We start from the raw sequence: 18,061 nt of genomic DNA, 5'->3' as shown, positions 1-18,061 counted from the left end.
TGAAAATGTGATTTATCTTACAAGTAACCAAGTGTAACCCCTGCCGTTACCTAACCTAACCTAACCTAACCTGACCTAACCTAACCTAAGCGAACCTAACCTAACCTGACCTAACCTTAGCTGCCTCTCTTTAAAAACTTCAAAGCTTGCTAAATACTTAGAATGTTTTTTCGGGGCTTTCAATTCTGGTTCAAGGAGAAAAGTGGGCTGATTGTGGGTGAGTCAAATAGCAGGTGGGCGGGTCACGAAGCTTCTCCAGCAGCTATACCCACTCGAGCTGAGCACAGTGGGGGAACACGCCCATAGATGTCCCTTACACACAAAAAAGAAGAAACTAAGAAAATACAGGCAAAGAGCAGAGGAACACAGCAGCACACACCTCCAGTTGGTCACAAGTGACGACTGAGAGCTATTACATTTGTATGAGTCTACATATTGTTTATTTTAAGGGAAAATCCTGCATAACTTACCTTTAACACTCAAGGACTACAACATGTTTTAATGTATAAAGTTAAACTTTAATTTTTTATAGGCATACACTGTACATAGCAGTAAACTCCATTTTGTTCATCCCTATTGAAAAAGATCTCATTTCAATGTGGGCTTTAATGTTATACAAATGAAAAACAGGGTGAGTAACAAATCTGGACATATAAAAAAATAAAGAAAAGATGATAAAGGATATTTTACATTCACATGTGGGGGGATTTAATTTTTGGTCAAACACTGATAATTTTGCTTTTCTCATGTTTATAACCTGGCAAAGGTTAAAGGTCACCTTTGACGCTCCACTGTTAATTATGCAACACATCCACACTGTTTCAGCCTTTTCTGTGTGGAATCATTTGGCACTTGTATGATTTTTAAAGGAAGACATTTACTTATTGTGTGACTTCATTAATTCTTTCCTTCACAAAGTGTGAAGGCCTCAAGGTCATGTAAACATGATGAGTAATGTTTGATGTGCATGCACGTTGCTCAGAGTACCAACAGGATGGGCTTAATGTGTGAAATGAAAAGAGGGATGAGATCTCTTCACCATCATCTACAGGTTACATTCAGTCAGTCGGTTTCTTGTCTGGTTGCCTATTTTTGCAGAACAATGATATAAATGCACAATAACTTACTTCACCATAAAGATGTGCTGATGATGCTAGCCGCTGAACGGGTTCAAAGAAGAACACAAAAAGCTGTCAAACTGGGTCTTCTGAGGAACAAGCAGTGGGTAACATCACACTACAGCACTGAGAGACTGCACAGTGCATTATCTGACTGAGGCTAATGCTGTGGCTAACATGTTGATGGGTTTGTTTATCCAAGAGACAGCACATGCATTTCACTGATCATCATTAGGTACGTTGTAAAAGCTTGCATTACGTATTGAGAGGTCAAACAAAAGCCGGACTATAAGTACAGTAACAAAACTGCTGAGAGAGTAACACACTGTATGATGGGTAATCACAACCTCTTGGCTTCGACAAGATGGAACAAAAAAAAAAAGAAAGAAAAAGATAACCATGTGATCCTCTTGGTGCAGTAAGCGATTAATAGTATTTCCACTTTAAATAGTTTAGTTTCATAAGCTTGGCGTATACAGTCTAGCAGGTAGGTGGGTGGGTTTGGGCAGATGAGAGGGAGCGCTGACTGCTGTCACTGAGGGAGGTGCAGGGCAGGAGGAGCACCTGCACACGGCAGGGAGGGACTCTCTATTTTTAGAAGTGCAGCAGAGAGGGCAGAGACAGTGAATGTTCAGAGAAACTTGTCAGCTAGATGTGACGCTACAGAGAGGGACAGAAGCATTAGTGGGAGGCGGAGGAGCTAGGGGCAGGTTATGGAGGTAGGCAGGAGGTGTAGCTAAGCCATGTCTGCCTCCCGCTCTATCCCCACATATTTGAGGGCATCCGCTTGGCTGTATCTGTGGAAGGAAGGTGAAGTGAGAGTTAGAATACTAGAACTGCATAGACTAGTAAAGCAGTTGCAATGTACAGTGGCCTTTTCTTTTACTTTGAAGCTGATGGAGAGTCACTAAAAGGCCAGTGACTCTACCTGTAGTCAAAGAAGAGCTCCTCTCCTTGCAGGATAGCTCGTTTGGCAAAGATTCCAATGCGGTGGTCTCCATTCACCATCACCACTGCGATGGCAGCAAATGTAACATCAGCCAACTTAACACTGCCTTCATCCTGCAAAAAAATTCTCACATTTGACTTCATAATCAAGCAGACTCAGACCTACCTTTTGCGTAGCAGTTGGGATTAACTGAATGATTTGCAAAGCGGATTTTGTTTCCCTTCCGTGTGGCATCCACAACAAAGTCTGCTGAGAGACATAGAGAGCATTAAGGATTACTTAATATACAATAACAATGGAATGGTTTGAAGAAAATGGAGGAATGGGGAATACATGCCATTATTCAAGTTGAAAAGGAAGCTAGACATGTATTTGTCGTAGATCCTTCCACGCCGGTCTGCCTCATCCTGGGAGATCAGCTTCTCATGCACATACACAGGAATAATGAACACTGTAAGTATACAGCTTCAAGCTTCGAGCTCATAAATATTTTTTAAAAAAACGACTGAACTGCATGGACTTGCCTCTCCGCAGTATTCAGAGATGAACTCATTCTTCTGAACTGACTCTTTGATGAAGGTGCCCCACCCGGCGACATCTGATGGAGCCAGGAGCAGGTGCTGAGAGACATCACATGTAGGTTAGAACAGCAGGAGTCATATGAGTGATCTAAACACCGCTTCTCCAGAAAAACAGACCATCAGGTGTGAAATATTTAAAGGGCCAGTTTACCCCCAAATCAAAAATCTATAGTGCTTTCTATGACTTTTTATGAGTGTTGGAGATATCGCCAACAGAGATGTTTGACATCTCTCTAAATTAATAAAGCTGGATTGCGCTCAGCTTTTGGGGCTCGAAGTGCACGGAAAACACATTTGAAAAAATCAAAAGCAATGCATCTTTCCACAAATTTCTTACTACAGAGTTACACCCACCACATCACCGCATAGACAGAAGCCAGAAAAAGGTTCCTTTATGAAACTGCTCACAACAATGTCTGTGGCCTGATAATCTGCAGTAACTAAGTCATGATTTTTGAAAAGAGACATTGCTGTTGAGTTTTTCAAATGTTTTTAATTGGCGCTTTGAGCACCACAAACTGAGTGCCATCTAGTTCCATTATATATGAGAGAAGGCAGATATCTTTATGTCAAATATCTCCAGCACTCTGAAACTCACTTCAAAAATAATCTAGATTGATAAATAGCATGACAGATAAGAGGAAAATATATTTTTTCAAAAAAAAAAAATTTTGGCCTTTGCTTTTATTTGATAGGACAAGTATAACAGGGGGAAAGAGAAAGGGGATGATATATGGCAAAGGGCCACAGGTTGGAATTGAACCTGCGGCCCCTGCAGCAGGGACAAAGGCCTTTGTGCATAGGGTGCCAATTCCACTAGTTGAGCTCCTGGGAGCCCCAGAAGTCTGTATTTTTGATTTTGGGGTGAACTGGCCCTTTTAACATTTAGACCTTCAGGTGTCCTTGTGTACCTTTTTTAAGCCTCTCTGGATGCTGCAGTTCTTGCAGGAGATTGCTTTGCTGTCCCAGTGGTCTGCAGCGCCGCAGGTCATGCACAGATCTGGGTCACATTCCCTCACAGCCAGGTAGCAGGGACACTGTTTAGTGTTGCACTGTGTCTTACATCTGCAGCCTGGGAAGCGGTTCTGGCCTGGAAAACATTTAGACACACAGCTGCTCTAAAAGGGGACGTGCTGAGAAGGTTTATGTGCAAATTGCATGTGGGAGTACAAAAAGAAAATGCATTATAGGATTTGGCAGAACACAATATCAGTATGATATATAATTCTATCTGAAAATGCAGTTGCAGCACAGAAGCTCAATGGCTGAGTAATGCTGAGAAGCCCCATCACTCAGAGACCTCTGCTGGCAAATATGCTGAAATACAATTTTGCAGAGTGAAACACAACACCCTCCGGGCAGATGAACGGAAGGATCAGGCAAGAATAACTGAAATGTCTTTATGGCAGCCTCTTCTCAGGAAAAACTATCCATAGCAGGAGCTCCAAGCAGCATTTGTCCTCTCTGTTGTGCCGTTTTAACCTTCCATTCCCAGCCTGAGTAGGTTTTATGTGTCTGTATCATCAAGCATTGTTTAGCTGGAGCTGTCTGACTCATACTGATGTTGGAGATGATGTTGTATATCAGGCACAGAGCCTGTCACATCCCTTTGATTCCCCTCCAAGTCTTCAGAGCACACACATGTGCAACTGGGGGCTGCTTCCTGTTTGGCCCGGCTCTCCTCTGCTACGGGAAAGGGCGAGGTAGCAGTCGGGTAGGGGAGGGAGGAGGGGAGGGGGAGGAGGGGGAGAGAAGGTGACCGAACCAAAACGGATGAACAAATGAGGCAAAACCATCTTTTCTAAACCACAGCAAAATATTTACTTCTACTTATCTTCTTTCTCTGCTGTAAACTCTCCATAGGGAAAAACACATAACGCATTCCTCCACCATGTGGCCATTTTGGGAAAGCACAGTTCTGGGTCATTGCTGCTGCAACGAATGCCTCATTGTGAACACAGCTCTGTATTAAACAGACACCCACCTATCCCCGCCAGAGGACAGTTTCTCCTCTGACCGCTGCCAGAATGCTGCAGAATCGTTTTACATTCTGCTGCCCCGCTCTATTGTGGCCTGGAAAAAGGGCTTTAAAGCTACAGAGAGCTTTCTGTGGAAAATGTGGTTATGACAAACAATTTCCCCTTAGCATTACAGAGCAAGCTGCCTATGCCTTTTTGTTTGTGTAAGAAAGAAAGAATGCATGCAGTTTATGAGAGCACGGTCACGCAGGTGCATCACGTAGAAAGGTGAAACTCACACTCATGCTCACACTGGCAGAACTTCTCACAAAAATTCTGGGTCATCACACATGGGCAGGAGCTGTCGCATGGATGGTCGGGGTGATCACATGGCTGGTAGTTGTACACCTGATTGGACGAGTTATCTGGAGCAACAGAGGACAAAGCCCTCAGACTGGCACAGTGGACTGTGTTGTACTTTAGATGGCATAGTGTAGTAATATTTGTGCTGTGATGTTTTCCGTACCTTTCTTTAGCTGAATCTTTGCCCATAACCTGCAACATTAAACAAACACACACAGAGTCAAGATTTCCTCTAACTTGTCCCTAACCTCATCAGTTAATTAACTTCTCATGACTTATTAAAGGAATACTTCACCCCACAACTGACCTTTTGTGGAGCGATTACTTACACCGTGTTAAAATTTGTGAAGAAAACATTGTCTTTCCGAGATGCCTCAACGGTGAACAAAGAATCCAGAAACATAGAAAACTCATGATGAATTGCAGTGAAAGAAATCTGTGTTTAGTAAATTCAAAACTATATCAAAACATTTAAAAACTCTTACACAACTCATGCAGTATTATCCATGTCTCGTATATCCAGTCATATGCTCAGTGCTTCCCCAAACAGACAGCCCTTTCCAGCAGGAAACTGAACTAAAAGTGACATTTATGCTGTCTTCAAGGCCATACTTAAAAAATAACATAAATTTTACTTTGCTGATCACAGGAGCTGCTGGTCTACCGCCACCTGTATTGGCAGTCTGTTCATGTTACTGTGTTATTTCTGGACTAACACTTTAAAACTCCAAAGTCACACAATAACACAAACAAACTAAATGATTGAGCCCAGCAGCTCCAGCAAGGCAAAATTACTGTCTGTGTCGATGGAGTCTGTCCCTGAGGAGAGCATAGATAAGTTTCACTTTCAGTTCAGTTTCTTGTCAGAAAGGGCTGTCTGTTTGGAAAAGTACTGTGTGAATAACTGAATAAATGAGACTTGAATTATACTGCACAAGTTTTGTGAGAGTGTGTGCACAAATGTTTTAGCTAAAGTTTAGCTGTTGTTGAGTGCCAGCCTCCTTTATATCAATTCATCAAGAATTTTGTCTGGTTTTGTTTTTCTTGATCACCAGAGGCATGTGAGAAACGGAAAAAAGTTTTCTTCACAAATTGCAACACAGTGTGATTAACTGATAAATAAACAATAATTTGTAGGGTGGTAAGTATTTCTTTCATGGACAAAATCTGAAATGTGACAGGAAGCCAAAATGCAGTTTTAATACTAATGCAACAATGCAGAATATCTCTGCATATTTTTAAATCTGATTATTTTAACCTTTATGTTGTACAAGTTTAATCATTAGGATAAACCCCTTGAGATGAACCATCCTATTTTCTAGGGGGTCCTATTATATATTCAAAGGAGTTACTGTGGGCAAAGCTCTCTTTTGTAAGATATCATGTTATGATCATGTTTTCATCATTCAGCAAAGGAAGGATAATGGGAAATATCATGCCTGTGTTTCCGTTTCTTCTTCTGGGGCACGATGCCTCCATCACCCAAAGGAACACCATGGATCAGGACCTCCCTCACTGCAAACTCATACACCTATGGGAAACCAAAATGGCACAAACAAAAACACATCCTGCTAATTTATCATATACACTATTGAGAATAAATTCTGTTGTTATCTTCATTGTAATTATTATATTGTGTAATGTTGTGCCCACTCAAGCTGAAAAGCACATCACCGCGATTACGCCATAGAACATCCTGGCCCCTCCGTCGCCTGTTATCAAAACTCCTCTGCAGAGGCCAAACATACACATGCATCTGTTCGCACACACACACACACATTCAACTCAGCCACTTCTGGCTGCCAAAACCCAGATTTGGCTTCTTCCCCAGGACACAGACATACATAATGATGCAGCTGGTTTCAGCATTTCCACTCGGTTAAGCAGTGGGTGGGGCCCTCTGGATAACAGCAAGACCGTGACAGAAAGTCCAATACAGATTGTGGACTAGTCTTACCATGTGACAGGAGGCACTGCAAGGGTTGGATGCAAATGGGCAAAGCTCCCACTTTAATATGTTGCCATTTGTTTTTACTGCTCTTCATTATGTGTACTGTGCTCAAAAATCATATGTCCTCTACAAGCCTTTTTATGTACAGCACACATGACACTATGTTGACAAATGTTTGGGAGTGTCTAAGGCTGTATGACTGCATCATGAGAGAACATGAGAGACGTCACATCTGGTAAGCATCCGCGTTTATGGTGCCACATGCCATTCTCTCTGTAGTCAGCCCAATTATCCACGCCATAAAACCACAGGCACAGGATGCATGTGTTACTGAACTTGCACTGACGCAAATGCAACAGAAATCAGCGACATAAGTATGTCTACTTCATTTTGGAACAAATATGCATCACTTTCAGTCAGTCTCTGTCAGAGTTCATTATTAAACATTTAAACCACATTTAAAAGCTAATATAGCAAGTAAATAACACTTGAGACAGCTGACCACTCACAATTGGTGTATTTTAGTGCTGTCTCTAAAATTAAGACCTCATTTCTCATAAATCCTCCTGCTTTGTCACTATTCCCTTTCCATGGACTTGTTTTATGTGTTCATTTTCTGCTCTACTGAAGTCTTAGGAATTGTTACATCTATTTCCAGCCTTTATCTCGCTCCAGCATCTGGCATTTCAAAGAAGACCTCTGAACTGATTTTGTGCAACAAAATCTATTTAAAGGTCTTGGGTAGTATTACTGGATATGTGAAAAAAAGATGGCAGTTCTTATGCACTGTTTGTACATATACCTATGAAAAGTAATGCAATGCAATTTGAATATAACCCACATAATCATTAACCAGTAATGTGATTATAACTCACTTAATCAGGGAAGGATGCGATTGTGTGATCAATACACTGACAGGAGTAAAGAGGGAAGTAGTATAAAGAGTGAAGGACCACAAAGCGTGACAGGTTGAAGTGGTGGATGGATCAAACGAACACAGGACTTTCCCCCACGAGACTGGAGTTTGTGTCCAGTGTCCAAGTGAAGATATGATACAAACCATTGTATGACAAAAGGTTAAAAAGAAGCTGTATGAGCCTTTTGTAGCTCCAGAAGCAACAATGATTGAATATGAAAAAAATCTAGAGGTCTAGATTTAAAAAGAAGTGAGATCATCAGACTTGTGAAGCCCACTCCTCATCTCCCCTTATGGCTAGCAGCACATAGTTACATTAGCCACTATTAGCATTACACACTCAGACTGAAGTGTTGGCTGTTCAGTTGCACTGTGGGTAATGTAGGCACCTGGTTTGAACAAGAAGGAGGAAAAAGTGGAATAAAAAAGGCAATATCTCTGGTTTTGTTTTGAAACTTTTCATTGTGGGTCTGAGAATGTTGTAGGAGTGCTAAATCTGTGGCATATTTTGCGCTATATGTAGCAACATTTCTTTAGATCGAAGCAATAATTTGTTAGGTGCATTTATTCAGTTAGTAAGAGCATATTTAACATTTTAATGGTGAATGAAAACATCAAAGTTAACACAGTTTCTTCTGCATATGGTGCCAGAGCAAAACATGTTGAGACGGGACAACTGTTCAGAGTGAGCATTTTACCTCCTTGCAGTTCTTTGTGCCGATAAGGCGAGCGATGGAGCAGAAGTTGTTGAAGTAAGTGCCATGTAGCACCCTAAACAGTGACTCCTCCGCCCCACTCCACTGGACCACGCAGCACGCCTGCTGCTCCCCATGAATATCCCCTGGACGCAGCTTAGTGGGTGTCTGGCATCGCGAATTTCCCTCTGTTACACACACAGACAAAAATCACTGACCAATTAATCTTGGTAGAAAGTCCATTTCATATTTAAATACATGCAGATGCACCTGCATGCCTTTGTATTACTTTGTCCTGGCAAAAGGTTTTTGTCAGCTATTGATTTGCCCACACACATCAGTTGTGCTAATTTAACCCTCTACTTACACACTTAGTTATTTCTGGATGCCATTTTGGTGCATCTGCATGCACGCGCGGACACACACACACACACACGCACGCACGCATGTACGTACGTACAAACACACACACACACACACACTGGGGACCAAGGCTTTGATTTAGCTTTTCGGATATTCAAGACTGATGCTCGCACACCCACAGCTCGAGGCAGAGAGCCGAATGTTGCTTGGCAACAGGCTGAATGCAGCATTGCTGTGGCCACATGCTCCAGCACTGAGTATCTTTATTAATCTGCTCAACAATCTGTTTTTTCCACATTATCTCAACACGTGCGAGAGAGTCTGCTGAGTCACTGGCTGAGCACGAGCGGTTTCCAACACTAACAGAGACTTCCACTGAGGCGTTGATGGCGACGAGCAACAACCTGAGAGCTCTGGGGGAGGAGAGGACGATAAAGAGCCAGAGGAGATTGCTCTTATTTCCCTCCCGCTGCTCTCCACATGAAGATGTTAACAGAAATGAAAGAAAAAAAAGCTAAAAAAAACCAAGAAGGAGGAAGGGGAAAGGGAACAAAGTGTTTATGTTGGGGTTGAAGCATGCAAAACTAATGGTTTATTTTGCTTGGCAAGAGAGAGTTGATATTGAGAGGAGATGGAAGGAGGGAGACAGAGGAGAGAGCCGGGCATGACTTGTAAGCTATCATCATGGGCCAAATTTCACTTTTCTGAAGGGCTGCAGTCATTGGAGGCACACAGCCTCCAGGAAAGGGATGGATTTTGGGGGAGGTTATGGTAAATGATGCATCTGCTCAGTCATACAGTGACTCAGAAACACATTTCTGTGTTTATACTGTATGAGGCCTGAAAGAGTAGCTGGAGTTAGAAAATTTAAGACAAAAGTAAATATAACAACTAGAAAATAAGAAACTTAAAGTGAACATTTTCCACAACTCCCTTATTTATCACACCACAAGTAGACAAAACGGTTGCTGATATCAAAATCAGCTCTTAACCCAGTTCCTGTGAGATCAGAGTCCTACCTGAGGAAGAGGTGGTTTCATGGTCACTGTCTTTTCCTTCCTCAGCAGATGCAGATGGTCCAGGACAGCTGGAGCTGGTGGGACGCTGCTGCCTTCGGTGCCTCCGAGACCTCTGTGACCGCAACATATTCTGATCCACAAACTCTTTAGCCCCTTTCTTTAGAAGCGGACAAGAGATTTAAAAACAACACAGTTCAAACTAATGTCAAAAGCATTGATACTTTTTTGACACAAAGTGTTTAATATGATACAATCTCCATTAATTAAACATTTTTAGCATAAAAAATATTGAAGCTATTAAAAAAAACCCACACACATCCACAATCAGATATTCAGCCAAAGGCTGCACAGTGAAACAAGGTGGAAGAAAATCAACTGGTCCTTTACCTGCAGCTGATGCGGCATTCTCTCCCACAACAAACCCACCATGTGACTCTGTTCATTGATTTTTTTTCCGTACCAAAACTGTATGCAGGTTGTTAATACATTTTTTCAAAGAAAAAGAATTTTTTTTCTTTTTGCCGTGGTACCAAATATGTATCCAGTATTGCTTTTTTACACTAGCATTGTACTGAAGTTTAAAATGTTGGTGTGTGGACAATCCTAGCGTAAACAATCACACATGCACGGCATAAACTACAGCGTACAAAATGCATGAATAAGTGAAATAATTGTGAGCTTGGCATACCTGTAACAGGAAGCAGTCGACACCACATGGTTCAGTCTCTATGCGGATCTCCTTACTCTTCCTCTTGTAAACATTGGGTGTAGCATGAAAAGCTTTATGAATAGAAACAAACACAAGTTGACTATTGTACAATCAGGTCATTAGTGGTCAGCGACAAGACACACAAAAAAAGAGTTGGGAAGTCATAATGTAATCGCAAATTTACAAACTGAAGGAGAGACAATAATAATGGAAGATAACTTGAGCCATTACGGTGGAGAAAACAGTCATATTTGAAGCATCGTCTGCAGAAGAGGGTGTGGAAGGAGTGTAACGACTGCTCCCGCTGTACAGACTTAGCAAAGGGTCCATCCAGGTTGGGGGTGCAGAGAGGGGGCAGCTTCACTGGGCTGGGGGGCTCCAGGAGGTCCTTATACCTGTGGAGGTGACAGGGAGAGATTCGGTCGTGATATATCACCCGTGTACAATTATTTTACCACAATATAAGTCCGCTTATTTGGTGCCTTTGGTGCTTGGTTAAGTTGTAGGTGTTTCTTTTTAAGTAAAGTTCTTTCAGATGCTGGTGCAACTGCTCCTTTTGAGTCAGAGAGCCTGAGAGGGAGCCACCATTATTACTTTCCTCCCTGACAGCTTGCGTCTCCATGGTGAACACTAAGCAACGGCCTGTTCAGCATTGTGCACATAGATCCCCAGTTTCACTGCACTTTTCTTACTTTTCCTTCAGCTCCTCCGTGGTGCCCTTGTAAGGGAACATTGAGGCGATGGCTGTAAATATGTTATCGTTGGGGACTTTCTTGCTGCTGGACATGTCCTTCACTTTGGGAGACAGAGAGAAAGTTGGTTATACAAACAGTTTTGTCCACACATCAGGTTTCGATACAGATTCACAAACAAATCTTATGCAATATGTTCTTTCTCCCAATGCTCAAGGCCAGTTAGAAATAACTGGTTGGAAAACAGTGAAAATCAAGATGTACTACAAAAAGTGTTTTTTTTTCAGTATCTTCCATTCATGGCTATGTTTGTCTACCTGAATGACTGTGTAGCCAGGTGTGCTTCCATTTCACTATCACAAAGGGTAAGCTGAGTTTGTGTACAGCCTAGTTTCCCATAAACCCTGGTACGAGAGGTCATTAAGTTCTGTAATTAGAGCTGGGCCATATCAGTGTCATGGACAAACAGGTTCCCTCACACACAGTACCCATGCAGGGACACAGGGGCAGCTTTAAAGTAAACAATGCCCATGCAAGGGCTGCTGTGGCAGGGCGACCTTGTGGCAGCTGTACAATGTAATGAGAGGAACAGTACCAGCCTTGTTCATGCTGCAGCCCACTTGTTCTCGCGCAGGGCAAAGTCTGCACGCACAAATGCACAGCTGAAGGCTGGCTCACCCTCAGTAGTGCTCCTCCTCTTCCTCCTGATGAATGCCGCAGTACCAGGTTTAGTCTCTTCTGAACCCTCCACCGAGCTCCTCCTCATCACTCTCTCATCCTCTTTCTTTCCCGTCACCTCCGTCGTCGGCACCGTCACCACTGCTGCTTCCTCCTCTTCCTCATCCTCGTGGTCAGAGTACTGGCTCAAGGCCTCCACCAGTTCTTTGAAGACCTCGTCACTGATAAAACCCCCCTCTGGGACACACAGGTCACATGTCAGAACCTAACAACTGCAAATCCCTGAAATAACATTTTTTTTTCTCACAGCTGCACCATCAGCATATAGTAAGAGAAAGTCTGAGCTTAATGTTGCAGTGGTATACACTATGAAAAGTGTTAGATTATGGGCTCTGTACAGACATCTTAAAGGAATAATTCACCCCACAGATGACCATCTGGATATCTATAAAATCAAATCACAAACACTCTCAGGCACAGGCAAGGAGTGCTCCTGAGGTGTTTATGTTAATATTTTTTTAATGTTAAGGTTTTAGCAGAAATGCATGTGTTTGGGCAGCTTATCTTCATACAACGATTCGTAAGATATCCTATGAAAATGAACAGTTTATATGATATTTTACAAATAAGTGCCCCACAAATTACGTTATGTCCTTAATGTAAAGTTATGGTTCTGAGTGCCAGTCTCGGGGGAAAAATCCCAGCTCCAGACCTGCCTCCTAACTGGACCGCTCGGGACAGCTTCCTTCTTCACTACCACTGCTCTGGTCACATTATCACTGCCTTCCAAAACATGTGGGTTATGCAGGAGTTACTGACTCACAATTACATGGGATATGTACAATTTTTTGCATTTCTTTAATAGGAAAATGTACAAACGGTGCATGAGAACAGTGTGGTTTGGGAGGTAAGTTAAACGTGATCCCCTTTTCACCAATTCATCACGCATTTTCTCCATTTTTGGATTCTTCATTCATTGCTGAGGCATGCAAAAAAAATTTAAACTTTCTTCACGAATACGATGTAACACAGAGTGAGTGACTGATATAGAAATGGTCATATTGCACGTAAGGTATCCCATAACAGACAGAGCATTCAACACACACCTCTGTCACCATGGACACCATCGTAGTTGTCGATGAGCTCCTCCAGGAAGGCCTCGTCCTGCTCCAGTACCTCGTCGCCCATGTATGGGATGTTGTGAAGGAATGTCTCATCCTCCACCTAAGAAACAAAAACTCTTATAAAGACAGGCGTGCAACCAGCTGATGCAGCAAGTCATACCACCATCTGTGAAGCTTTGGAGCGTCTACAGCTGAAAATATCAACAAACAAGTAACAGTTCACAAACTGTTCCCGTGGTTCTGGCTGTGGACAAGTCACAGTCCAACAAAGATACACACACAGACTGCAAATAGAAGAAATGTAAACTAAGTTGTGTTGCAAGAGCAGCGTGTGTTTATGTTCTGTAAGTATGTTGCCATCTGCTAGTAAAAACTATGTATTTTCAAAATCAAATGTTTTGGGAACAAAGGGTGCTTGTAGCTTAATGACATCTGTTCTTGAGTTTCGTCAAGTGGTTTAGATGTTTCATCCATTTAATCAACTCACATGTCCATGTCCATTGAATGCATGAAACTCAACAATTGTAAACAGGTGAGTGATTTAATTAATAGGTACAGTGTGCTCTGCACCTGTAATAACACTGCAATTGCATTACAACTCCACAGCTCAATGTGGTTAATGTCATACCATGAAATTGTGCTGCAGAGGTGACCAAGAGTACATGAAGGGGATCCCTGCCACTGTTGACAGTGGTCTCATTGCAGTGGCTTGAGCTTTGAATCCTGGGAAACCAAACTCCACTGTACACATCTGTAAGAGCACAAGTATTGGTTTTAGGTTGACAAACAATAGAAGAATCCTCAGCATTATTGGACAGTTTTATAACTACATAATCCAATACACATGCTGCTCTACCCCCAGCGAGGAAAATAAGTCCAGTAAACACAATATCCTGACAGCACGTGGGAAGAGAAAGATGCAGCTATGCCCTCTGGCTGTTTGTATGATGAGCTCCCACAGGCCTAGAGACCACTTTTTAGGCTGCCATATGATCCATTTCTGGCACACAGCTTTGCACCGAGTTATTTTTGTAACACCTGACAGCCAGGTGAGAATCAGAGCAGAACACTGTAACTGGTGAAGAGGACGCTATATGATGGAGATGGGGAGTTTTCTCACAAAACATACATACAGTAATAATAGATTGGATTACTAAAAGCCAGAGCAGCCTGGGCAGGAATACAAACACAGAGCAGAATAGTGCAGGCAGGATGTTAAGTTATATGTTGCAATGGCTATTATCTTACACTGTCTAGCGCGCACGCGCACACACACACACACACACACACACACACACACACACACACACACACACACACACACACACACCTTCTTGTTGGCTAGAGCTCCACCAGACGTTGACAGAGGGATGGACTGAATCCTGAGCCTGGACCACTCTGCATTCAAGAGATTTGTCTGCTCCTCAATCTTTTGCCTGTTGGACATGAACAGGGTCTGGAATCAAACACAACAGAGAGCATGTCACACATAAGACATATGAACACACAAAGTAAGTGCAGCATGTAAAACACACACCTACTACACACCATGCATACAGTACAAATAAATCATAAATCAAACATTTTTTTTAAAAAACAGAATAAAAATGTAATTGTGTTGACCCACCTTGACCTCCTCTACTTTTTTAAGGCGTTTTAACTGGCGAAGGCGCATATACTCAGACTTGACCCTCCGTCTCCACTCTAGCAGGCTGCGGGAGGGCACAAAGGAGGGAGGCTGAGGTCTTGGGGTTGGTGGGGCAACCCCGGTGCCAGGGGCCGGAGCTGCGGCAGCTGTTTCTTCCATGACTCTTTAAAAGACAAAGATAATATTTGGCAAACCAGTCCAGCACCGGGGTACACGAAGTATCAATATCACTAAAGATTCTTTTGTCAAAAAAGCCTTTAGGTCCCAGAATAGGTGTTCACAATGTAGGGATGTAACGATGCATTCATTTTGATCAATATATATTCAGTGACCAACAATCATATTTTCGATGCAAAGTAAAATCATCCATTCATATTGTCCTCCTTAAGTCACGCCATTATTTTGAAATTCCAATGGCACGTCTGTCACTATTTTATTCCGAGCACACCTTCTTCTGAAACAAAGTGCTAGCCGTAGACATATATACATATATATCCATACATGATGCTAGCAGACTAGCACCAAGCAGCTAAAGGTAAGAAGCCGGGGAAAAAAAGAAAAGAAAAAGGACAATGAGAATATTTACTATCGATGTCTCATATCTATCGCAGGCCGCTGAAATGAATCAAATCAATCCTGTATCGTGGTGGATTTTGAGAGATCAGCAAATATCATATATTTGCCCAAATAATCAATACATCGTATTATGATAAAACTTGTGATTTACACACCCAGAGGCGTCGTTACGTTTGGCATCTGAAGCTTCAGCCCCTGAATCTTTCATTGTTTTGTTTTGTTTTTTTCCAAAAAAAAGAATAAGCCTACTAATAAAAAAGCCCCAGATTTAATAATCTGTCATTCTGTTCATACTTGTACTTGAAAAAAAATGTACTTAGTTACATTACCCATGTGATCATAAAAATGTACATTTAACTTTTTCAATTACATTTTAATGATAGCTTTTGTAAAGTATTCTGCACTCGAGACTACCAATATGTATCTAATCACAATTCATGATTGATCTAAAAAGATTTTTAAAAATGTTTTTAAGGTTAAATAAGGTGCCAAATTGCACAAAAAACCATCAAAATGGAGGTTGTTGAAAAAAACAAAACCCAGGGAAGGAGCCCCTGGATCCCCCGAGCCAAGGTCGGGCCTTTTCCCCCCATGTCCTAGAATCCTTGAAACACCCCTGTACCCTGTACATTGCTATTAAAAAGTACAAGGGACTGCACTTACAGAATTTATTTCTTTATTTTCTTTCTTTCTTTCTTTTTCTTTTGTTTTTGGGAATTTCCAATAATAATTCTACATGGCATTAAAAAGTATCTGTGGGACTTAACAGTAGTACAGCAAATGTATCAGTTTTCACTACTTATTCTATCACTACAATTTTCAATGACTAAACTAATAGGTTTTGGTATGAAAACTATCAGTCCTTTTCTAGAATTTATGCCACAACTACATGACTTCAGTTTTTATTACTATGTAGCTCATAGTTAGAACAGCATACTCTCCCTCTGCCTCTTACAGACACAAAACTTCCCCATTTACCCTCACTGGAAGTCTACCAGAAAGAGTGCCCCCCTCTGTTGGCAAAACAAAACTGACATTTCATGTAAAAATGTCTTCCACACTGGAGCTTTAAACTGCTTGGGGCAAGACTGCCGCTACTCCTTTTAAATCATGGATGGCAGCTGACCAAATAATTAACAAACAGGCTCATCGCGTGTACACAAATAAGTAAAGTCTGCGTGAATTTAACAGCACGGGGCATCCACATTGCTCGGGAGTGGGCGTGCCTCTCCAGAAAAGCAATATGAAGCGGAGCAGAAAAGTGCGTAGTACAGTTTTTCTGTGTTTCATAATCACATTAGTGAACACCAACTTCAACGAATGAGCTGCAACAAAATCAGAAATGAGTACACAGATAAAACTGAGCTCGGGAAACTGCTACAGAGCATTTTTTGCTGGACTATGAGTCGTGCACACGTTTCAGCCACAGCTATGAAGTGCGCTACGTCCTGTAGCTGCAGCCCCGTAGAGACAGAGCCACACAGTATCCATTTAAATGTGTTAACACTTTACAGACGTGCGCACCGAGCACCACAATGACAGCACGTTATTCCAGCGGACGCGTGTGCACGTCTGCCTCTATCTACATCCAGTGTCGCAGTTATTAAATACCTTCAAATCCACGGCGTGCGTCCTATTTGTTGCGAAGACACCGCAACGCTGTCTGTGTTTTTAGCTACAGCAGAGATCCGGAGCAATAAAAGGCTGTCTTTGCTATGGATCTGACGCAGATATCGTCTCCGCACGGCGAGGGGATCTCAGAGAAATCCCTACGTTATCCATGGGCATGGTGCTGGAGGTTGTTGTTGTTGTAGCTTACAAATAGCTGCGCACTTGGCTTGGTCGAGCCAACCCGAGCAGGAGGGTGACGTCTTTATTATGATCACAGCCTTTCCTAGCAGAGGAGGATTTATTACTATTCTGCGTCCTGGGAATAAAAAGTGGCGTGGAGCAGCAGCCACAGCACAGCCATTTACACGCACACACAGGAACTGATGCAACTGTCCAGAGTGCTAGATCGCCATCTAAATGCGTGAGGGAATGACGCTCTTGGGTTTCGGCCCGCATATTAATGCAGTGTTTAAAATAGAGGAATCTTACTGGAATATTTAAGTGATTTTTTTTTTTTGAAATAGCAAAACAAACGTTATGCTCACAAACTGGAAATATATTCACATAACAAGACTAATTACCCCAGTTGTGCAGAGTGTGCAGATAAAATAAACTGTCCAAAAATAATAAGAATTAAAAATGATCAATAGTTGAAAACTCCTGCAGTGGAGTTGTATCGGATGAAAAACAGTTGAGTTGCTGTTCTGCTCTCCTCCTCCAGGGAGAGCCCGACGCTTTTTATCTGCCGTTTTCACACAGAGAGAGAGAGGAGCCACTGATGCGTTCATGTACTACGCGTAAAATTATTATTTAGACAACTTTAGTTAAAAACAGGACAAATTAAGGTTTTTGGTTTGTGTTGAGTTACTATAAATAATCGATCTGGCTAAGGTACGTTCAGTCTCAAACACGGTGTGCACCGTTTTGCTGTGGTTTCCGGATTTAACGACATGTTTCTTTGACACGGTGTGCAACAGGCTTTGAGGTCCGTTTTCTGTCGTTTGGTGGGTGCGTCAGAGGTGCTACCCAATCAGAAGCGATGTGTACATAAATAAATGCCTAGTAAATCGTTATCACAGACTGTATAATAAGGTAAACAATACAAAGAAG

General features: G+C 42.1%; 1 protein-coding gene across 4 annotated transcripts; it reads right to left on the bottom strand.

Annotated features, from left to right (window-relative positions):
* Positions 1-496: 496 nt before the first annotated feature.
* On the bottom strand, positions 497-17,681 carry ezh1 (enhancer of zeste 1 polycomb repressive complex 2 subunit). Of its 4 annotated transcripts, none has more exons than XM_042505241.2 (20): positions 17,533-17,681; positions 14,744-14,927; positions 14,447-14,572; positions 13,745-13,867; positions 13,099-13,216; positions 11,993-12,229; positions 11,315-11,417; positions 10,854-11,017; positions 10,602-10,693; positions 9,914-10,070; positions 8,535-8,719; positions 6,409-6,500; positions 5,133-5,161; positions 4,906-5,031; positions 3,560-3,738; positions 2,592-2,687; positions 2,405-2,486; positions 2,233-2,316; positions 2,047-2,131; positions 497-1,915 (listed from the first exon to the last, which is right to left on the bottom strand). In XM_042505241.2, exons 2-20 carry the CDS (start codon positions 14,921-14,923, stop codon positions 1,855-1,857), a joined length of 2,319 nt encoding a protein of 772 aa, XP_042361175.1. In that variant the 5' UTR covers positions 14,924-14,927; positions 17,533-17,681; the 3' UTR covers positions 497-1,854. The 4 variants fall into 4 exon arrangements, with proteins under 4 accessions (XP_042361175.1, XP_042361177.1, XP_042361174.1 ...); XM_042505243.2 differs by lacking the exon at positions 17,533-17,681 and adding an exon at positions 16,952-17,389 and having other exon boundaries at positions 2,005-2,131; XM_042505240.2 differs by lacking the exon at positions 17,533-17,681 and adding an exon at positions 16,952-17,388.
* Positions 17,682-18,061: the final 380 nt, after the last annotated feature.

Source organism: Plectropomus leopardus, chromosome 18 (genome assembly GCF_026936395.1).
Source record: "Plectropomus leopardus strain MGB_pleo_1.0 chromosome 18, ASM2693639v1, whole genome shotgun sequence".
Lineage (NCBI taxonomy): Eukaryota > Metazoa > Chordata > Actinopteri > Perciformes > Serranidae > Plectropomus > Plectropomus leopardus.
Note: the sequence above shows the minus strand (reverse complement) of the source record. Positions and strands in the feature narration are given on the sequence as shown.